This window comes from Pristis pectinata, chromosome 28 (assembly GCF_009764475.1).
Source record: "Pristis pectinata isolate sPriPec2 chromosome 28, sPriPec2.1.pri, whole genome shotgun sequence".
Lineage (NCBI taxonomy): Eukaryota > Metazoa > Chordata > Chondrichthyes > Rhinopristiformes > Pristidae > Pristis > Pristis pectinata.
Window position 1 is genome coordinate 13,994,614 of NC_067432.1, and position 23,972 is coordinate 14,018,585.

Consider the following 23,972-nt stretch of genomic DNA (forward strand, 5'->3'; position numbering starts at 1 on the left):
CCAGAACCTCCACCTCCAACAGAGTCCTACCACCAGACACATCTTCCCCTCGCCCCCTCTCTCCACTTCCCAAAGGGACCGCTTTCTTCGCAATTCCCTTGTCCACTCATTCCTCCCAACCTATACCCCCCCACCCCCCCCCCCCGTACTTCCGTCTGCAACCGCATCAAGTGCTACACCTGTCCCTACACCTCCTCCCTCACTACCATTCAGGGCCCTAGACAGTCCTTCCAGGTGAGACAACACTCCACCTGTGAGTCAGAGGGAGTTATTTATTGCATCAGGTGCTCCCAGTGTGGCCTCCTGTACATCGGTGAGACCCGACGCAGATTGGGTGACGGCTTCGTCGAGCACCTTCGCTCTGTCCGCCGCAACAGCCAGGACCTCCCGGTGGCCACCCACTTCAATTCCACATTCCATTCCACATGACATGTCTACCTATGGCTTCCTCTACTACCACGTTGAGGCCAGGCACAGGTTGAAGGAACAACACCTCCTATTCTGCCTTGGGAGTCTCCAACCTGATGGCCTTAACTTCTGGTAACCACCCCACCATTCCTTTGTCTTCCCTTATTCCCATGGCTCCCTTCCCCCACCTTGATGACCTGCCAATCTCCCCTCCCCCATCCTCCATCCTTTATTCCATGGTCCACTGCCCTCTCCTACCAGATTCCTCCTCCTTCAGCCCTCGGCCTCTTCCACCTATCACCTCTCAGCCTATTACATCTCCCCCTCCTCTACCCATTACCTTCCCCCTCTCACCTGATCTCACCTATCCCCTGCCTGCGTGTACTCCTCCCCCTCTGCCTCCCCCCACCACTTTATTCTGGCTTCTGCCCTCTTCCTTTCTAGTCCTGATGAAGGGTCTTGGCCTGAAACGTCAACTGTTTATTTCCCTCCATGAATGCTGCCTGACCTGCTGAGTTCCTCCAGCACTTTTTGTATATTGCTCCAGATACATTCAGCATCTGCAGAATTTCTGATGTCTGAGTTATCATGGGTATTTGGTTCCATGGTATAAGAAAATGTAATTGTCATGTAATTGTATTGTATGTACTTTTTTTTAATTTTGGCAATCTCGTGGGAAGTGGACACCTACTTCTACTCATTCATAAAGATTTTCCAACCAAGCTGGTGTAAATGTCCCCAATAAACCTCTTGCTAGGCAAATTTGTTCATTCCAATGTCAAAGTAAAACTTGCTGGTTTGGAAGTCATCTTCAAGCCATTTTAATTATGCTTTGATCAGAGCCTCTAACTCCTGTCACTTTTTGTTCCCTTTTTGGTTCCTGTGTTCATCTCTGTGTACTTTTATTGAGTTAGAGATTCTATGTAAGTTGTTGCTTCTTCTAGACAGAAGATCATTTTCAAATTTTTCAGAAGTGTATGTTATCTAAAAATATCCAATTCTTTTTGTATTTTAGGTTGCATTTTCATCTCGGATTCCTGTTGCTTTTCCTACTGGTGATGCCAACTCACTCAGCAGAAATATAATGATGTATGCATGCACTGTTACAAATGTTAAGCATCTACCTGATAATGATCCAAGAATCAATGGAGTGACCCATTGTGTGAATGGTTCAAAAATAAATATCGTCACTCCATCTGTTATGATGATTTCAAAACACATTGATGGATCATTAAATCAGTGGGCAGTAACTTTTGCTGAAGAATCTGCCTTTAGCACAGTTCTGATTGTATCACACAAATTCAGATATTGTGGACATCGTTTTCACCTAAATGATTTGGCTTGCCATTCAGTGCTACCCTTGCTGTTGACTTCTTCACATCACAATGCTCTCATGACACCTGAATCTGACGTTAAAGAAAAGATCCAGATAGAACCTGTGAAATCCTTAAAAGGGCCAAGAACGCAACAGGTTAAAAATGCTGCCACACGAACATTTCATGATCCTAATGCCATCTACAGTGAACTAATCCTATGGCGTATGGACCCAATTGGACCATTATCATATTCTGGGGGCGTTTCGGAGTTGGCACGTATCAATTCCCTGCACACTTCAGCCTTTTCAAATGTAGCCTGGCTTCCAACATTGATCCCGAGCTATTGCCTTGGTGAGTTGAATCTTTTAGTATGGTATAATTTCAGACTGTTCATAGTTCATTCACCCTTGGTAAGATAGGAAATCTGTTGTAAAATTGAAACCAAGAAACCCTTTTAGAGATTTTTACACGTAGTCTCTTTGATATATCATTACTTTTATCTTCATTGACTGCATCCATCAGGATAACATACATTTGTTGCTTTGCATTTTCTTGAAGTTGGATATGTAAATGCAGTTTTTACTTAATAAACATTGAATATTATGAGAATATTTTGCTTCAAGATCCAGTAGCTATCTACTTGTTCCAGAAAACATGAGCAAATGTGGTAGCCAATAAAAGCATAGATGACAAAATCCAGATATTCCTTCACAATATATGACCAAAATGTCCAGAAAATTCCTATATTGAAATTTTCCAAGCCAGCCATACTTGTAGCATTTATGTGACAGGTTTTATGTTGTGGACCCGTACCCAAAGGAAACTGGGTTGCAATATCCAATAATATTTTGTGCAGTGCTGGATTCCACTGACTAAGCCTGGATTCCATTCTGGATCCGCAAGGCAAAAAGACAGTGCAGGCAACACCACTGCATCATCTGGTCCCAGAAATGTCTGTATAATGTAAATTGGGAAACAAAGAATTATCCAAATATATTAGTGCCAGCGTAAATTTTGTTAATGTTAATTTCACTAGTTAAAGCAATGTTCTCAAAAACATATAGCCCGCAGAATTGTATTGTAGTGAATGTTTCTTGACTGTAGGCTGTTTTGTTGTCCTGTAAATCCAACAATTATCATTAATAATATTGAAATCGTGTATCTGCAGCAAACATACATTGGTGTGTTGTGCCATAACTGATTTTACTTAATGACTCTACAACCAGCAACAATGTTGCCTTCTGAGACACAAAAATGGAAAAGCCTTTATGTTACCGAACTGGTAATACAGAAGCCTGGACAAATGACCTGGACATAAGTTCAAATCCCATCCCATCAACTGGGGAATTTAAATTTTATGGGAATTAAAAAGCTAGTAATTGTGATCAAGCAAGTATTGTAGTTTAAAAAAAAATACATACCTGGTTCACTGATCCTCATTTGGAATCCCCATCAAGTGATTCCAGACCAGCAACGAGCAGGATCTTGCTGACAGCTGGCCAGTGGTTCTGGACAACCACTGGTTAGCTTCAGAATGCCTGTCAATGCATTCTGGACCTCTGCACTTAACAGTAGAAGCATTAATATGCAGAATGTACTGGAGGAGATCAGATGCATTCAACATTTAATTCAAAAGTGTTCTGTAATGTGCTAAACTGAAAGAATGGATAAACCATGTATCCAATCCCTTGTTGTATGTCACCAGCTTTCAATGTGAAGATAAGTAATTTATGTTTTACTTAATGTTTTCTATAATATAAATTTCTTCAAACTATTAATAAATTTTAGTTTTAAAAATTTTATTTAAGTTTTCCATTTTCTAAATGTTGCCTGTCATTAGAGACATTTAGAAACAATGACAAAGGTCTTTGACAGCGTGACCTGTCAAGGTAATCAGCATGGTGCTTTGGGGGTGGTGGTGGTAATGGTTTTCACTGTCTGCTGCTTAAGCAATGTTTGTACCCGCTCTGCTTTGCAGAAGGGCGAGTGTAGTGACATTGCAAGTTGTACGGCTGCAAAATCTAAGTGCAATTGTGAGGTTAGTGCAAGGAGACAGGGTACTGAATGGGAAGCCAAGTGGTAGATGGATTGGGAGATGGGAGCAGCTTCGGGAGTCCTTACTGTGAAGTCTCCTGGCATTAGGCCAAAGACGGGTGAGGAAAGCTGCAGCTGATTACCATCACAGAATGTATCCTGGGTAGAGGAATTCATTCTCCATTGACTCACTAACTCTGCTACCCCTGAGTCTTGTACAAAGCTGCCAGAATGGGCCTTGGACAGATGATGAGAAAACCAACAGGAGGGAAAAGTCTACAATGTATCATTTGCAAATGCATCACTACTTGCCCAGATGTTTGATATTATCTAGGAGAGCCAGTTCCATTTGATTAATATCCTATCCAGTTGCCTAGATATTTACTCTCTCCACCTTTGGCCCAGGAAGCCTACAGCATGCTTTCTCTATAGAATGCACAGCTACATCTTGCCAAAGACTTCGACCACCAGGACGTCCAGGCTCTGGATGCATGCATCACTGCCACCTGCAAATTTCAACACACAACCTGCACACACCATTCTGATATGGAATTACTTCATTACTATGCCATTACTTCATTTTTGCTAGGTCAAAATCTTGTATGTCCTTATCATGATGGTGGGAGTATCACTTTCAGGAGGAATGCAATGATTTAGGAAGGCAACTCAAAGTTACTATCTAAATTTGAGAAGAGCAATAAATGCTTACAATCCACATCTAAATGAAAATTAAAAACATTTTAACTTCCAACATCAAAGGTATAAAACATCAAACCAAAGTGTTGTAAATAAGGATTTGGTTGTACTTATCAGTTGTCACCTGAATAACTGTGTTTTTAAATCTTGCTGAACCATTATATTTAAAGGAATTTTCAATATCTTTGCAAATAATGGGTTCTACTTTGGCTGTGTGAAGCCAACAATGAATTGCTTTGCCACCTTTCCTTAGTTTTTTGGAAGAATCTATTTAAATGTTAAAGCACAACATCCTGTCATTATGAACTATATTCATTGTTTTATTCTCTTAATGTAAAAAAAAAGGCACCATTACCACCAGGCTAAATACTAAATTGCATTACTTACTGTAAAATCTTCAAAAAAAATCTATAAAATTGTATATAGTAATGAAATAATTGTATAAATAAAATTACAAATAATATTCCATTTGTATTTTTAGGCACATACTGCAACTCTGCCAGTGCTTGCTTTGTTGCTTCTGATGGTCAGAATCTCAGGCTTTACCAGGCTGTTGTTGATGCAAGGAAACTTCTGGACGAACTCTCTGATCCAGAAATATCCGTGAGTTAATGACTATGAAATTGGGAAAAAACAGAATTAATATAATTATAATGGGCATTGTAAAATGTTTTAAAATGATTTTTAATCCAATGAAAATTGGTTCTGTAATTGTTTTAAATGCAAAGAAATGGGCATTGGGAGGGCTGACAAAATTTGGTTAAAGATGTGGATTTTAAGACAAAGAAGGTGAGGAAACTGGAGTGACAGTTGTTCATGAAGGAAAATGCAGTGAAGAGTGTAAGTGGCTGAAGGCATGGTCATCAATGGTTTGGCAAAGTTGAGGGAAATCAGGGTCAGCAATGAAGAGCTGGACCGGGGAGGTGTTGTGGTGGAATTAAGGGTGGCAATGCTGAGATGTAGAAATTTAAAATTCTTATGAGTGTTTAAATTTGGGATGATTTTGTTGGACTTGGAGTCCACGAAGGGCAGTGGTGACAGGTAAATGGGACTTGTTGGATGGTAGAATATGGAGATTGGGTTTTGTATGAGTTGACGTTTAGTGGAAGAGGCCAGGAAAGGGAGCCTTGGCATTATAAAGTAGATGACTAAATGATGAACAAGAATCTCGGTGGCTTATTCATTGAATTGGGCCAGGGAATATGAATGTTTTAACTTGCTTATTCTTATTTCCACATATAATACTTGAGGATTAGTTTAGATTGATAATGAATTTTGGATAAGGTTCACCATTTGCTCAATGTAAGCTCTTTCTCTAATACAACTTACCTTGTCCTATAATGTAATGATTTACTTGTGCTAATGATTTTTTTGATCAGCCACTTTATTTTCTTTTGGTTTCTGAACCTCTTGCATCAATGTTGTACTACATTTAGCTGCAGCCTGGAGCTCACTGGTTTTGTGAATAGTCCACAGCTGTGCCATTGAGACGTCCATAATATTTAAATATGCCCATGTTTTCAACCCCATTCTAAGCATCAGATAAGGATGAACTGTCATGATGGGATGGCATGGCTGATCCTTTTGTTTTGAGTCCTTTGGGTCTGCAGAAGACCATGGATAAAAGAGCATGATACTTCTGTTTCGTCAAGGTGGATGACATAAGATTAGGCTAACTATAAATGATGTTGATGATCTTTGTGGAGACACCTCCCTGTAGTTCTGTAATCAGCTGTCATTAGAATTCCAGCATTAGATCTTCATTCCAGTTTATGTAATGAGTCTGCTTCCATCATTTCCATGAAATGTAGTTTAAGCGATCAGGGTTTCTAGAGAACATTGTTTCCTTGATGTCAGTATAATTAAATACAGGTATCTAATGTGCCCAAATTTCCCCTGCAGCTTTATTCTAGTCTACTCATCTCAGGAATATACAAACGTATTTTTGAGTGCCTCAATATAAATTCAACAAGGCTCATACTGTGTCGCTATTTCTGCATTGTACAAGTTGCATTTGCAAATATTGCATTTAATATTTTATTACATCACTTTTGCAGAAACTTGTTGGAGAAGTATTCAACATAGTAAGCCAGCAATCAACAGCTCGTCCAGGTTGCATTATTGAACTGGATGTAATAACAGCTCAGGTTAGAAATTTGGACTGATGTGCAATTTGATGTGTATTTTACTTTCCTTTCGTCTGTGTTTATAATGTGAAATTTACTGTTTCAGGAATCAATGCTAGAAAAATAATCTTTCATCTAATTCTAATACTAATTAGTCATTTGTTTAAAAAGTCTTAGCATTTTAACACAAAAATTACGTTTTCCTAATTCTTCCTGAAATTCAAAATATAATTTTGGGATAGTGTTTTATACAGCCTTAATTCAAGAGGTGAATTAAAGTCAATTACAAAGAGATTACATTGACAATAGCCAAATTGACAACCTTGCTTTCGGTCCCAAGGTATCTTGAATCAGCAACTAATTTTTAAAAATATGGTATAAAAGGAAGCTAATATCAGTAAAGATGACTGAGAAAGTATATAGAACATAGACATAGAAATGTTCTATATGATACTTTCTTGGTCATCTTTGAAGAGTCATCTCAGTCAAGTATCATATAGTTATTGAGAAGTATATCAGTGAGCATCTTTGTAAAGGCATTTGTCTATATGTGGAGAAAGGAATATTTTTAATGATTTGAGGCAAGTTGTGCCTTTTGGTGATCCACACTCTAGTCTACTCCCTCTGTTAACCTACAGGTGAATGTGTATTCAGTGGAATGCAGAGCATCAAACTGCTATTTAAAGGGTTATCAATTATTTGCATGTTTTATTTTCTTTGTTCAGAAATTCTGTTTGGTACTTTTCCATTATTTATTACATATATCAATAGCCTTCAGGAAATGGTTGGGTTAGTGCTGAAATATATTTTTGATGACTTAAAAGGTTATGCTTTCAAAGTGGTGATTTTTCAAATCTGGTTGGCATCTGGCATGCCATTCTGATATTGGAAATGACTGGGAAAGTGGGCATAAAGCAGGATAAGCTGCCTGAATGGGAGAAGTGGGAAGGATTGCAGAGCTTTCATCAGGCTTCTACAGAGTTTTTAGGGAACAGATTTGTTTGAAGCTCTTCGTGCCTTGGAAGTTCTTTTCCTTATTCATATCGAGAGCCATCACAGCAGCAGTCTAAATTTTCATCCAGCAGCTGAGACTGCATCAAGAGATAAAGGCAGGGTTGTGATAAAGATAGAGAAGAAAGTAAGAAGTCCTCGCTCGCATTATTCAGAAAAGATTGTGGAATAAAAGAGAAATAGAGCCATACAGCACAGAAGTAGGCCCTTTGGCCCTCTATGTACATGGTGACTATCAAGTACTCATCTAAATTAATCCCCTTTACCAGCACTCAGTCTGTAGCTGCCTTTGCCTTGGCAATTCAAGTACTTGTCTCGATGCTTAAATGTTATGAGAGTCTCTACCCACACCAACCTTTCAGGTGGTGAATTCTAAATTCCAGTCACCTTCTGCTTAAAAAAAATTCTTCCTTGTATCCCCTCTAAACCTCTTACTCCTAACCTTAAATGTATGCCCTTTGGTTATACATACATCTGCTATGGAGAAAAGTTTATTAGTGCCTATCTTATCTTTACCTCATAATTCAGTATATCACCTATTGGGTCCTGCTTGGCTTTTTCTGCTTCATGGAAAACAAACACAGCTTATCCCAGTCTCTCCTCCTATCTGATACAGTCCAATCTAGGCAAAATACTGACAAGTCTCCTCAGCATCTTCAGAGCAATCAAGTCCTTTCTATACTGTGGCTAATAAAAGTGCAAAAAATTATTCCAGATGTGGCCTCACCAGTGATTATAAAGCTATACCATAAGTTCCCTATTCCATGTCCCAGATAATGAAGGCTAGCATCCTGTGTGCTGCCTTTACCACCCTATCTCCTTGTGCTGCCACCTTCAGGGATATTTGTACTTGAACACCAAGGTCCCTTTGTTCCTCAATATTCCCAAGGACCCTACCATTCACTGTATATGTCCTACTCTTATTTGACCTCCCGAATTGTATTACTTTGCACTTACTAAAATTAAATTTCATCTGCCATTTCTCTGCTCACTTACAAGTTGATCATTATTTTTCTGTAGCCTGAAACTATCCTCTTGCAATCCACAACACTGCCAATTTTTGTGTCATCTTCAAACTTGCTAATCATACCTCCTACATTAACATCCCAGTCATTAATGTATCTAGCAAACAGCAAGGATCCCAGTACCAAATCCTGTGGCACGCCATTGATCACAGGCTTCCATCACAAAAGCAACCCTTCACCATCTCTTTGTTTCCTGTTACCAAGTTTATTTTGGATTCAATTTGCCTTTGATCTCATGGACTGTAAGCTTTTGGACCAGGCTTCTATGCGGGACTTTGTCAATAGAGTTATTACACCAATCGCATTGCCCTCATCTCTATACTTAGTAACATCTTTGGAAAAACTCAATCAAGTTAGTCAGACATGATCTCCCACCAAAATGCCATGCTGATTTATCCCTGATCACCCTACCTTCTAAGTGTAGAATTTTTTTACAATAACTCCCCTACCACTGACATAAGATTCACTGGCCTGTAAGTACCTGGCTTATCTTTGCTCCCCTTCAATAAAGAAACCACATATGCTCTCCTCCAGTCTTCAGGCTCTTCACCAGTGGCCAATGAAGATTTAAAAATCTCTGACAGGATCCCTTGCCTCTTGTACTGGCCTGGGATCCATCTCATCAGGTCCTGGGGATTTATCCATCTTTGTCAGCTAAGACTTATTATAGATTATTAAATGAGAAGTAAGCTCAGGAATGAAAATCCAATTATCTTCAATGTTTTTAGCCTTGCTGGTGTCCACAGCAATGCCTCTCCTCAAAGCCTGTTGTCCTCTCCATTGAATCACAACATACACTGTGCCCTCTGTCTCGTTCCTGCTGCTTCTAGTTCTGTAGTACCTCATCCTGCATTGGAAATATCATGGTTAACTAGTGTGCATATTATGTACAAGATGTGAGGTGTAAATGTAAAATGTATGAGGGCAAGGCAAAATACACAGATCTTAGGGTTGAGTCCTAATGGAGGTTCATCATTGGTTTGTAAGCTAAATTTTACATTCAAGTCTAGTAAAGAAATTATTGTGGGTGCAAATAATTTTCACAGCCTTGGGTTCCCCAGAAGCATAGAGCCAAAGCCATCGTTTCCTTAGTCATTATACTCCATTTGCCAGAGTTTTGCCTTTCACTTAACCTATTTGTATTCCCTCTGTTGCCTCGTTTCCTACCTATTGTTTCTCTTCCATCAGCTGTATGGAAACTAAGAACTGTTGCACAGCTCTCTTTCTCTTGAATTTCTTCTACTTGGAAGGGCATATAAGAAAATAGTGAAAATATGATTTCAGTTTTGACAAAGTACACCTGAGACATTCATTAATCTTGCCAATGCCAAGAGGGAATGTTCTCTCCTCCCCTTCTCTAGTGCGTCTTATTTTTGTTACTTTGTCTATTAAATATTCTGACAGCCTTTCCCTAAAATAATGCTTTAATGCCTTCCAGAAACACTCCTTGTACTCAAACATGAAATAAAAGTTGAAGGAGGGTTAGGTTATTTGGTCTTGAGTTGATTGGCAAAAGTGAAATTGTGGGAGATATTATTCACTGTGCATTTTAGCCCACAGAAGAAAAGCTGTGTGTACAATGCCTTCCACTTCATATATTTCATTGCTGAGGCTTCGCAGCTTTGTACAAAACTGGCTTGATATCCCTTTCTCCATATCCTCCATCCTCTGCCCTCTCTGTGCATGTGTGGTCAGACACATATCTTCTTTCACTAAAGTACTTTCTAATAAGTGAATTATTGTTAATTAAAGCTCTTGAATGAGGGTGCTAATCATTTATGGAACCTTGAAAAGCTTTGAGACCCCCTTCAGGCAATAACCCCATCATTTAGGCTTCACTGTGGATACAAAAGTAACTTTCTCGCAACGTAAGATCATAAATGACAAATAATCTGCTGATATTCAGTGATATGTGTCTGACTAATCCTTTGCTATGTTCCTTTTTCAGTGTGGCTCGCACACACAACTACTTCATGTATTCCAAGAAGATTTTATCCTGGGATATAAGCCACAGGAAGAAAAAATTAATAAGGAGCAGGAATTTTCTTTTACTCAACCCACACAAGGTATGCTGGATCATTTATAAGGGTCTTTAACTTGGTATGCTTTGATTAAATACACCCTTCGCTTCAGTCTACTCTTAATATTGGCTCGCTTGGGAGTTCTCTTAACTCTGATCACTTTGCAGGAATTAATCATCAAACATAAATTGACGCATCAGTGCAGTCCCAAAGAATGTTGCATTGTTGAGCTGCTGATATATGGATGAAAAGCACTCCTGTTAATTGGATATAAAATATTATCTTGTGATGCTTCTCAAAATACCAGGGAGTTCCTAAGTGCTTCATTAAGTGGTTATTCATCTAACTAGCTGTTTCAGCTGTTATGTTTTCCTATATTTCAATACAGTACTCCAAAACACTTTGGGATACTCTCTGGTGATGTGGTTCTGTGTAAATAAACATCTTTATTTTGTTTTCAGTCTCTTACTCCTATTGTATTTTTGTATATACTTCCCAGGCATGGAATCTTATTATACTTTCTCTTATTACAATGGGAAACTTAGTTGTTTTTTGAATTATTTACACTTCTGTCATTTAAGGATATCATGCACCATCATTCTCCGAAAAGTTCTACCTTGTGGTCATAGAACGTGACAAGAGGCAATCTGTTCTTCATATGTGGCACCTCCATTTGAAGTCTGTGCAGCCCCGTATGGGTAGGTATATGAAAACCTAGCACATAGGTTGGTTTAGAATATGTAAGAAATTATTACTGTTCCATTAAGGCTGCATAACTAAGGACCTACCAAAATTGCTCAATGAACTTCAAACAAATACAACTGGGTTGTGGGTAGGGTAAAAAATTGTGGAAAAGTAATGTTTACTTTTATTAATTGTGGTTATTTGCAAGCTTATTAGTAGGGGGTAGCCATGCTCATCAGTAGCTATGCTCATTTCTGCGGGATTTGACTTTGCAGTTTAATCATGTCTGTGAAGTTTTTTTTTATCTGGGTACTTCTTGTTTTAAGTACACATACCTTGCTGCACTGGTGTGTGTTGCCCCAGTCCAGGGATGGGGTTGGTTTGGTTCCTGGGGTTTGCTGCAGAAACTAGTAATTGGGTGGACAGACGGCATGTCTCGGGAGCAGCTGAGGGGGTCCAGTAACCTTGGAAGCCCACTGAAGTGTGCAGTGCTCTGGCCCGTTGCAATAGAGGACTTGTGCTGTTAAATTGCCAATTTCTATATTATCACAATTTAGGCAAGGCCTTTTACATAACTCTTGCTGTTTGGTTATACGGTTTTAGTGATACAAAAAAGGGAAAACATAGTCAAAGCTAGGAAGTAATGCTCTGTAAACTAGGCTGGTTGATTCCGAGACACTTGCCTCAAAGGAATAATTAAGTACTGTAATGGTAAGGTAGAACTATTGATATTCTGAACAAATAAGCTAATTTTGTTTTGAATTTGCATGTTCTCCGGATGCGCCCGTCACTAACAATGCCATTGTTTATTGGCTTTTCCTATTTGCCCTGAACAAATTTTGCAATGTGTTTTCTCCCAAAATTGTACTGTTCTTTTTGAATGTTGCAAATTCATTTTATGGCTATATTTGTGATTCAGACCATAAATGACTGATGTGGAATTTTTGCTAATAATCCCAGAGTATTTTAATATTTGTCTTGATGTGTTAGATTGTCAAATTTGCAATTAAAATTGAGAGAATTAGCAGATTTCTTATTGCTGTCATATCAGTGGTCTCCTGCCACTGGGCCATTTGTTTGTTCCAGAAGTTAAGAAAAGTATAAAGGTACACTTAAAGAACTCTCAAAATGCATTCATACACTAAAAATCAATTTTAAAACATTGTTTTTAAATCATTTGTTAATTTCAAACTGCTTGCCTTTTTTCCAGAAGCTGATTTCACCCATTCATTTGAATAGGGACTTCTGTTTAACCCATCACACTCAGCAGGCAGGATTCCAGCCTGAGAGCTGGAAAGCCTGTGGAATGTCACTCTGACTCATTGGGAGGTCCCCAGAGTAGTATTTGGACAGGTGCAGCTGGCTTTGGCAGGGTGGAAGATACTTGTGTCAGCATCAGGAGCAGGGATATAGACAGGAATACCTGGATAAATCCTGGCATTAGAACTGGTATTTACTTATTGCAAAAGAAAGAAGCCATCTGCCCATCAGGTCCATGCCAGTTCCCAAAATTGTAACCTTATCAGTACCATTCCCTGACCCTTTACTTTCCCTACAGCTCTACGTCTTGGTTTCCCTCGCACGCCCATTAATTTCCCTTTTTGATTCTTCAGCTACATATGTACACTAACGGGTACTTTACAGAAGCCGATTAACTTACCAGCACATGTCTGGGATGTGGGAGGAAACTGAAGCCCCTGGCAGAAACTACATGGTCATGGAAAGTCTCCACAGATGGCACCCATGATCAGCAGTCCCTGCTGGTAAATCTCCCCTAATACATAAGGTTTATATTTCATTACCTGGCTCTGCTTTAAAAACACATGTATGTTTAGAATCTCTTCAGTAGAAGATTAATAATATGGTTTTCTATACCAAGGAAATGTATACAATTTATTTGTAGATGCTGTAAGCCAATAATACTTCTTTTGTGAGTAACTTCCTGAAGAATCTTTTGATTTTTAGTCTTTTATTTTTTCATTGCGCCTTTCTCACTGACACTCTATACATTTCAATTGGTAACAAAGTTCAATGAACTTTTTCTGGAAACAAACAGATGGCAAATGTCAGCAGGCTATTTTATCCTGTGGGCACAATAGACAGCATCCTATCCTTACCTGACATCACACAAGTGTGCTTTCCCAAAAAGTGATTTGCATCACAAGCAGGAAAAGAAACCTGCTAGTAATTTCCATATCCACTTATCCTCGCAACCATTGGACACTGAGACCCATGTGCCTCAAGTAATGTCCAGGCTGAGATTTGACCCCTCAATGCAGACTTACAACTGAGTTTGAAATATCTTAATCTGATTTTTTTTTCTCTCTCTGATGGTAGAGGAAGTCATATCTGATTATTAGTAAAAATAAGTTGCAGTTTTTAAATTTTTGTTTTTTTTTCTTTCTCTGTAAAACTAACAGCAGAAGTGAGCACATCAGATAAACAGCTGACTATATCAGAAGAGAAGAGCTTTCGTTTATTACCAAATTCTCTCCCACGCTCTGCATCAGTTGCTAATCTTCAGACTGCTAGCAAATTGATACTTAGCTCCAAATTGGTCTATAGTCAACAGTTAAATCTGCCTGAGGGAGTGGAAGTAATCCGAGCAACTCCTTCTGCAGGTAATTTTTTCCTTTTGATGTCGTTTTATTTTCTCTATTTAATCTGCAAGTCTTTATACATAACCACATCTTTAGTGGTGTACAGGCTACAATCTTTGCACTGACTATAAAAACAACTATTAGCAATCTACAGAAGCAACTTCAGAGCTTGGTGCTGGTTTGGCTAAGTTGACATATTTGCAGAATGGTCTGGGCTATGGTGGAAGCTTGAGGTTAGGTGAGCATTGAGAGGTACATTAAGCATGCTTTAGAAACAAGTAAGCAGCAAGACAAATGGTGCTTGTCTGGTAGTATTAATAAGGTGGTGTATGGCAGGCCACCACATTTGGTTTGATGTTGTGCCATTGTTTAAAAAAAATGTAGTTGTGCACAAGGCCCAAGGCACCATGCACAACTGGATGAGTCGTATTTTTCCCTGGAATGTAGGTGGTTGACAAGGTGACCTTATAGAGGTTTATAAAGTCATGAAGGGTACAGATAAGGTGAATGGTCACAGTCTTTTTCCTAGGATAGGGGAGTCTAAAAATCTAGAAGGGATAGGTATGAGAGGGGAAAGATTTAAAAGGGATCTGAGGGGCAAGTTTTTCAGACAGGTATATGGAATGTGCCACCAGAGAAGGTGGTAGAGGTGGGTACAATAAAAACATTTAGAAGACATTTGTACAGGTATATGGATAGGAAAGGTTTAGAGGGATTATGGGCCAAACATGGGAAAGTTGGACTAGCTCAAGTAGACGACTTGGTCAGCATAGACTTGTTGGGCTGAAGTATCTGTTTCCTTGCTGTATGACTCTGACTAAAAGGCCTTTTTAAGGTAAACAGTTGCAGGTCAGAACTAGAGAGTGATAGGGTGGTGACTGAAGTGAACAATAATGGGGGTCCATGAGAGGTCTGTAATTGTTTGAATATTGGGCACCACATAACCGATGGCACACGTGGAAATGTCTCTTGTCCATATGAGATGATGAGAACAGTGAAGAGGTCTTAACTTGAGGGCTGAGACCTTTGATTTATAGTGCTTAGATAGTCTGACATGTCTATTTTCCTCCTACCGGGTACCACCTATAACATTTCTTTGTTACAGATTCTCACCATTTTCCCTGTGCCCTTGTTACCTATTTCCACTGTCAACCCACTATAGAACATAGAACAGTACAGCACAGTACAAGCCCTTCGGCCCTCAATGTTCTGCCAACCTTTAAACCTCACCTAATACTATCTAACCCCTTCCTCCCACATATCCCTCTATTTTAAATTCCTCCATATGCTTATCTAGTAATCTCTTGAATTTGACCAACGTACCTGCCTCCACCACTGCCCCAGGCAGTGCATTCCATGCCCCAAACACTCTATGGGTAAAAAAAAAACCTTCCTCTGATATCTCCCTTGAACTTCCCACCCATTACTTTAAAGCCATGCCCTCTTGTATTGAGTATTGGTGCCCTGGGAAAGAGGCACCGGCTGTCCACTCTATCTATTCCTCTTAATATTTTGTACACCTCTGTCATGTCTCCTCTTATCCTACTTCTCTCCAAAGAGTAAAGCCCTAGCTCCCTTAGTCTCTCCTCATAATGCATACTCTCTAAACCAGGCAGCATCCTGGTAAATCTCCTCTGCACCCTTTCCAATGCTTCCACATCCTTCCTATAATGAGGCAACCAGAACTGGACACAGTATTTTAAGTGTGGTCAAACCAGAGTTTTATAGAGCTGCATCATTACCTCGCGGCTCTTAAACTCTATCCCTTGACTTATGAAAGCTAACGTCCCATAAGCTTTCTTAACTACCCTATCCACCTGTGAGGCAACTTTCAGGGATCTGTGGATATGGACCCCCAGATCCCTCTGCTCCTCCACACTACCAAGAATCCTGCCATTAACTTTGTACTCTGCCTTGGAATTTGTCCTTCCAAAGTGTACCACCTCACACTTCTCTGTATTGAACTCCATCTGCCATTTCTCAGCCCAGCTCTGCATCCTATCAATGTCCCTCTGCAATCTTCAACAATCCTCTGCACTATCCACAACACCAACCTTTGTTGTCTGCAAACTTGCCAAACCCACCCTTCTACCCCCTCATCCAAGTCATTAATAAAAATCACGAAAAGCAGAGGTCTCAGAACCGATCCTTGTGGGACACCGCTAGTCACAGCCCTCCAATCTGAATGCACTCCCTCCACCACAACCCTCCGCTTTCTACAGGCAAGTCAATTCTGAATCCACATGGCCAAGCCTCCCTGGATCCCATGCCCTCTGACCTTCTGAAGAAGCCTACCATGTGGAACCTTGTCAAATGCCTTGCTAAAATCCATGTAGACCACATCTACTGCACTACCCTCATCAATCTGTCTGGTCACCTCTTCAAAGAACACTGTCAGGCTTGTGAGACATGATCTGCCCTTCACAAAGCCATGCTGGCTGTCCCTGATCAGACCATGATTCTCTAAGTGCCCATAGATTCTATCTCTAAGAATCCTTTCCTTTCCAACAGCTTGCGCACCACAGACATAAGGCTCACTGGTCTATAATTCCCTGGACTATCCCTACTACCTTTTTTGAATAAGGGGACAACATTTGCCACCCTCCAATCCTCGGTACCATTCCCGTGGACAACGAGGACTCAAAGATCCTAGCCAACGGTTCAGCAATCTCCTCCCTTGCCTCACGGAGCAGCCTGGGGAATATTCCTTCAGGCCCCGGGGACTTATCTGTCCTAATATTTTCTACCAGCTCCAATACATCCTCTCTTGATATCAACATGCTCTAGAACATTAAGCTTATCAACACTGTCCTCAGTGTCATCGAGGCCCCTCTCCTTGGTGAATACTGAAGAGAAGTATTCATTGAGGACCTCACCCACTTCCACAGCTTCCAGGCACATCTTCCCACCTTTATCCCTAATCGTTCCTACCTTTACTCCCGTCATCCTTCTGCTCTTCACATAAGTGAAAAATGCCTTGGGGTTTTCCTTAATCCTACTCACCAAGGCCTTTTCATGTCCCCTTCTTGCTCTCCTCAGCCCCTTCTTTAGTTCCTTCCTTGCTACCCTATATTCCTCAAGAGCCCTACCTGATCCTTGCTGCCTAAACCTTATGCATGCTGCCTTCTTCCTCCTAACTAGATGTTCCACCTCTCTTGTCACCCATGGTTCCTTCACCCTGCCATTCTTTCTCTGCCTCACTGGGCAAACTTATCCCTAACATCCTGCAAGAGATCCCTGAACAACGGCCACATTTCCATAGTACATTTCCCTTCAAAAATGTCATCCCAATTCACACTCACAAGTTCTAGCCTTGTAGCCTCACAATTTGCCCTTCCCCAATTAAATATTTTCCTGTCATCTTTGCTCCTATCCTTGTCCATGACAATGTTAAAGGTTAGAGAGCAGTGGTCACTGTCCCTCAAATGCTCACCCACTGAGAGATCTGTCACCTGACCCAGTTAATTACCTAATACTAGATCTAATGTGGCATTCCCTCCAGTTGGCCTGTCAACATACTGTGACAGGAATCCATCCTGGACACACTTAACGAACTCTGCCCCCTCTAAGCCTTTTGTACTAAGCAGGTGCCAATCAATATTTGGGAAGTTGAAGTCTCCCATGATATCAACCCTGTTATTTTTGTACCTTTCCAAAATCTGCCTCCCGATCTGCTCCTCAGTATCCTTGCTGCTACCAGGGGGCCTATAGAATCCTCCCAGTAGAGTAACTGCTCCTTTTCTTGTTCCTAACTTCCACCCATACTGACTCTAGAGAAGATCCTGCTACATAGTCCACCCTTCCTGCAGCTGTAATAGTATCCCTGACCAGTAACGCCACCCCTCCTCGTCTTCTCCCCACCCCTTTTAAAACACTGAATCCGGGACTCCTCTCTGACCTTGCCATCCACATTTATTGTGGTTTTTTTTAATCAACTCTGTACATCTGAAATATTTTATTCTGAACCTGATTTGTGCCCATTTTTGGGTGGAATTGCATCACTCTTAAAATGTGATGGGACACCTATAGTTGTATATCATTCTTACTGGGAAATTAGTGCCTATTGTTCTGAGAAGTAGCCAATATTAGTCACTATAAGAATAACCAGATGGGACGACCATTCAGTAAGTTCTTCCACTTGCCTCCTCTTCAACAGTGCTCAGCTACTTGCCCAACCATGGTACCAAAAAGTCCTTCCCTCTATCTGATCTATTTGAAGTCCCATTTTTATTTTCCTACCCTGGCCAGCAACTTCCATCTGCTAAGACCCAATTAGGGACATGATTTACGGGAACAGAAAGAAAATGTGCACTTGGTGGTTCTGTAGCATTACCATAGCCAGCTCATGAACAAAATTGTTAACCATAATGCCCCTTTTCTAAGGTTCATGTCAATCTCTAGGCCTATTATGTTCAGGCGAATCAGTGCTGACTTTTCTCCCGCCTGTATTCCACATGAATGTAAATAAGGTCATTAGTGCACACCTTGCCACCATTACTGTGATAAATATTCTGCACTATTTCTTACTACTTTCATGTAGTATAAAAATAGTAAAAGTTTCTATGGATATATGAATAGGAAGAGGGCAGTTAAGGTAAACATAGGGCATCTAAAGAATGAGGCTAGAGAATTAATAACAGCAAACTAAGAAGCGGCAGATATGTTGAATAAATTTTTTGCATCACCGTGGAAGACATTGCGAATATCCCTAAGATATCAGACTGGCTAATTTCAAATAGTACAGATCTTAAGAAATCCCAGTTGCAAGGCATAAGGTATTGAAGAAATTTGGGGAGGGTAAAGGTGGACACATCATTAAGACTGACTGTACTGCACGTTAGGATGTTAAAGGAAGTGGCTGCAGAGATACTGGGCCCATTGTTTGAAATGTTCCATAAACCAAAATCCAGGAGGGTACCAGAAGATTGGAAAATGGCCAATATGACCTTGTTCAAAAAAGGAGTAAGGCAGAGAGCAGGGAACTACAGGCCAGTTAGTTTAACTGCTATTATTGACAAGATGGTAAAGTGAATAATCATTTAGGAAAGCTGAATATAATTAAACTTAGTCAACCTGGTTTTATGAGAGGTAAACCGTGTTTGACAAATTTGCTTGAATTATTTGAGGATGCAACAGGAAGAGTTGATAGAGGGGAACCTGTATATGTAGTGTATTTTAGATTTCGAAACTACATTAGACAAGGTGCCACCAATGAGGCTGGTGCATTAATTAAAAGCACGTGGTATCGGAGGAAGTATGTTAAAATGGATTGAAAACTGGCTGTCTCACAGAAAACAGTGTTGGAATAAATGGGTCCTTTCCAGACTGGAAGGAGGTAATTAGTGGAGTACCACAGGGATCAGTTTTTGGTTTGCAGTTGTTCACTCATTACATTAATGAACTGGAGGAAGGAACATTATGTAGGGTTTCCAGGTTTGCTGATGGTAAGAAAATAGGTAGAAATGCATGTTGTGATAAGGATACTAATGAGTGGGCTAAAGACTGGAAAGTGCAATTTAATATGTGGAAGTGTCAGATCATGCACTTTGGTAAGAGAAAAGGCTGATCATTATGTAACTGGAGAGAGACTGCAAGAGTGAAGTACAGAAAGATCCAGGTATTCTCGTGCATGAATCACAAAAAACAGACTGGCAGATGCAACAAGTAGTTAAGAAGGCAAATAGCATTTTGGCCTTCATTCCAAAAGGGTTGGCATTTAAAAAAAAATGAGGTTTTGTTGCAATTGTACCAGGTGTTGATGAGGCCTCACCTGGAATATTGTGTGCAGTTTGGTCCCCTCACCTTGAAAAAAAGATATAGTAACGTTGGAGGCAGCACAGAGGAAGTTCACCAGGCTAATTTCTGGGATGAGAGGGCTGTCCTACCAAGAGAGATGAAATAGTTTGGGCTTATATTGCTTGGAATTTACAAGATTATGGAGTGACCTTATTCTAAAAGGGCTAGTTTTGGTCCTCTTACCAAAAAAAAATGGATATAGTAGCATTGGAGGCAGTAGAGTCAAGATTCACTAGATTGATTCCCATGATGAGAGGGTAGCCCTATCAAGAAAGGCTAAACAGGAGTTTAGAAGAATGAGTAGTGAGCTTATTAAGATCCCAAGCGGGCACAATGTTGGGATGTTTTCATGAGTGAAAGAGTATTGAACAGGGGGATGTAATTACAATATAAGGGGCCGGTCATTTAAAACTGTGATATGCAGAAATTTCTTGCAGAGGGTGGCAAATATCTGAAATTCTTCACACTGGCGGGCGATGGAAGCTGGATCATTTGAAGTGGAGGTAGATAAATATCTGATAGATTGAGGCATAGTGGGGTCTGGAGAAATGGCACAGAAGAGTAGAGGCCAGCATAGAACAGCCATGGTCATATTAAGTGGTGAGGCAGACTTGAAGGCATATTTTCTTGTGTTCTTGCATGCTACAATTTTAACTGGGAATGTCTCACTGTTATAATAGTTTTTCTTTCTTTTTAGGTCACTTGAGTTCATCTTCTATTTATCCAGTCTGCCTTGCGCCTTATCTAATAGTGACATCGTGCTCTGATGGTAAAGTGAGGTTCTGGCGATGTACTGTGGATAAAAACTCAAACTCTGAAGAAGTACGTGCATATCGGTGGGAAACTTGGCCTTTGATGAATGAGGAAGGAGAACACAATAACAGTGCAGTGAGTGTCACTGGGCGCCCAGTGGCTGTGAGCTGTTCATACACAGGGCGTTTAGCTGTGGCTTACAAAGAGTCTCTACAGCCTAATGGCATTACGTCAAAAGAATTTTCAATGCACGTCTCCATTTTTGAGTGTGAATCTACTGGAGGATCAGAATGGGTGTTGGAGCAGACAATTCGTTTGGATGATTTAGGCAAGGTTGGAGGTGTCCTGGATTCAAGAGTTAGTGTCGACAGCAATTTATTTGTGTACAATAAATCAGACCTTTATCTTAAAGGCAAAAACATGATGTCTAACATCAAACATTTAGTGCACTTGGACTGGGTGTCAAAGGAAGATGGTTCTCATATTCTTACAGTAGGAGTGGGTTCCAAAATTCTAATGTATGGAAGATTGTCAGGGATTGTAACTGAGCAAGCCACAAGTAAAGATGGGTTAGCTGTAATTACTTTGCCACTAGGGGGAAGCATTAAACAAGGCACCAAGTCAAAATGGGTATTGCTGAGATGTGTGGATTTGATATCTTCTGTAGATGGAACACCTTCACTTCCAGTTTCTTTATCCTGGGTAAGAGATGGCATTCTAGTAGTTGGGATGGACTGTGAAATGCATGTGTATGCACAGTGGAAGCATTCTCCAAAACCATTAAGCGATACTGAAAATGGGAGTTTGTCATCTTTTGATGAATTAGCTGATGCCGACACATTTGAGACTAAAATGCTTCCAAAACGTCACAGTGTTGTTGATGGAACAACTATTGTAGATGATGTGTTTGGGGTCCCAGGAATGATTCAAGATGGCGGATTGTTTGAAGCTGCTCATATTCTTTCTCCTACTCTTCCTCAATATCACCCCACTCAGCTACTGGAACTCATGGATTTAGGCAAGGTGCGCAGAGCTAAGGCAATCCTTTCACATTTGGTTAAATGTATTGCTGGAGAAGTTGCCATCTTTAGGGACAAAGACCCAGGAGAAGGAGGAGGACCTCGACGCCACCTTTCTCGAACCATCAGCGTAAGTGGAAGTACAGGGAAAGATACAATTATAGCTGGAAGAGAAGGTACTCGTGATTATACAGAAATAGACTCAATTCCACCACTACCTCTTTATGCATTGCTATCAGCTGATCAGGACACATCTTATAAAATTGCAGAAGAAACTGCTAAAGTAGACAAACGTTCACAACCTCAGAGTAAAAAAATGGAGGATCAGTATGCTGATTTGTTTCAGTCTCCAAGTTTAAGCACAGATGACTTTGTTGACTTTGTAGTCGAAAAGAAGGAATCTAAGTCCAAAATCATTAACTTATCCCAGTATGGACCAACGTACTTTGGCCCCGAACATGCTCGTGTGCTTTCCAGTCATTTGATCCACTCAAGTTTGCCGGGACTTACACGATTAGAACAGATGTTCCTTGTAGCTTTAGCTGACACGGTGGCTACTACAAGCACAGAAGTCAATGAAAACAGGGACAAGGATTATTCTGGTATGTAAATAATAACTATTAGCTTATTTTCTGAGTTGACTATAAAATATGTTATAGTGATAGCACAATCTTAGATTTGTACAATGGCTGTGGGTTTAACCAATGATATTTTGAAAGCATTGTATTTATATGCTGAAACAGAGCAACAAGTAAAGATTTTGGTGTGTCAGATGATATAGTTCATTGCTCAATTTCATAAATATTTCCAATCAAACTTGTAATTAATATTACTGTTTTCAATTTGGAGGTAAAGGAAAAAGGGGCATACTTTTTTACCTAATTTATTCACTGTGAAGCTGACTGGATCAGGTCTCCTGCCCTCTTTACGCCCAGGCTGATTATATTTTCTATAGATGCCTTTGAAAAGTAGTAATAGGCCAAGTAGCCAGATTGGGACTTGATTATTAACATAAGCAGAAGGTTCTGGGTTCAACTTCCTTTCAGAGTTTGAGCAGAAAATCTAGCTTGACACTCGAGTGCAGTGAATGCTCCACTGTTCAGAGGGGCCTTCTTTTGGATGAGACATTAAACTCTAGTCTGTTCTGAACATTTTAAAAAAAACTGATCTATAGTCTGAAATAACCAGAAAATAGCAGAAGCATTCAGCAGATCAGGTAACATCTGTGGTAAGAGAAATGGAGTCAACATTTGAGGTCAGAAACCCTTCATGTCTGTTCTGTTAGGTGAGCATGTATGTTAATAAAATAATCATAGGACTCTTTTAAAGAGTTATTCATGGCTGTGGGTTCACTTTCATTGATTAGCTCATTATCATCTGGATAAGTTTATCAATACAAAAATTCCTTCCTAAGCTCAGTATCAATGTCTTTTAAAGTCATTTGAACATTTGAAAATAATTATTTAAAAATAGTGATCCATGGGTCATGCCAGGGAGAAAATATGGTGGGTCAAGTAGTCAGTATTTTCTAATTATGTTTCATATGATTCTTCCATCTAGCTGAAGAAATGTTTTTGTACATACTCTGCATAAAATAAAGCACATTGATATGAACCGTAAGGATGTTAATAAGCCATGTTTTAATTTGTAATTGACATAAATATTTTGTTTGGTAGGTCTTAGTATTTGAATTCTTTTTCTCTCCATCTTGGCACACCTCAGAATGATGTGTACCATTTTTCGTCCTCAACATTGGATACAGTGCTTTTAACAATTGTTACTGCATGTAATAAATGGAATAGTTTCGAAATGGTTCAAATGTTAAAGTGAATGGACTTAACATTAAGCAATCATACTTGTTTCGCAAAAAATAAGTATGTGAGCTATAATAAAATGTTTAATTTTGGGCATTATAGCACAATTTTAAAATGCTTTGATAAATATTCTGATACAAATCACTTAGGAAAACTAATGTAGTAATAAGCAGTAAATATAAGTGTCTCCATTGATGGCCCTGTTTATTGCCAACTGAGGTAAAATCTGTCCTTTCTTTTTAATTGGAGGTGAAACTTTGGATGAATGTGGTTTACGTTATTTGCTTGCCATGCGCTTGCATATTTGCCTCTTGACCTCACTGCCTCCAGTCTATCGACTTCAGCTTTTACATCAAGGTATGAGATTTGGGTAAAGTATCAATATATAATTTAATTACTCAAAGGATAATAGTTAGCTTTATTCTACTTATTTGTACAAGTCTCAGAATTAACTATACTTAAGTAATATTTTTAAAAAATTCTTCTTGCTGGGGACCTGGAACCATCATATTCTAACCTAGGGTACATGAAGTTGCAGTTCCACTAAGGTGACTAGCTGTCTGTATGTATGGTGATGTCCCTATCATCACTGAACTCATTAACTTCCTATATGTCCTTGTGAGTCAACTTCAAGGTATGAGATTTTCTTTGTCACTTCTAGCTGCCCTT

General features: G+C 39.8%; 1 protein-coding gene across 1 annotated transcript in view; it reads left to right on the plus strand.

Moving 5' to 3' along the window:
- dmxl2 (Dmx-like 2) overlaps positions 1–23,972 on the plus strand; it is a 127,964-nt gene that overhangs the window by 55,979 nt on the left and 48,013 nt on the right. Inside the window, 8 exon segments of the mRNA XM_052040312.1 lie at positions 1,424–2,075; positions 4,936–5,057; positions 6,512–6,601; positions 10,565–10,682; positions 11,219–11,335; positions 13,742–13,942; positions 20,415–22,091; positions 23,553–23,660. Coding sequence (XP_051896272.1) covers positions 1,424–2,075; positions 4,936–5,057; positions 6,512–6,601; positions 10,565–10,682; positions 11,219–11,335; positions 13,742–13,942; positions 20,415–22,091; positions 23,553–23,660 — 3,085 coding nt within the window.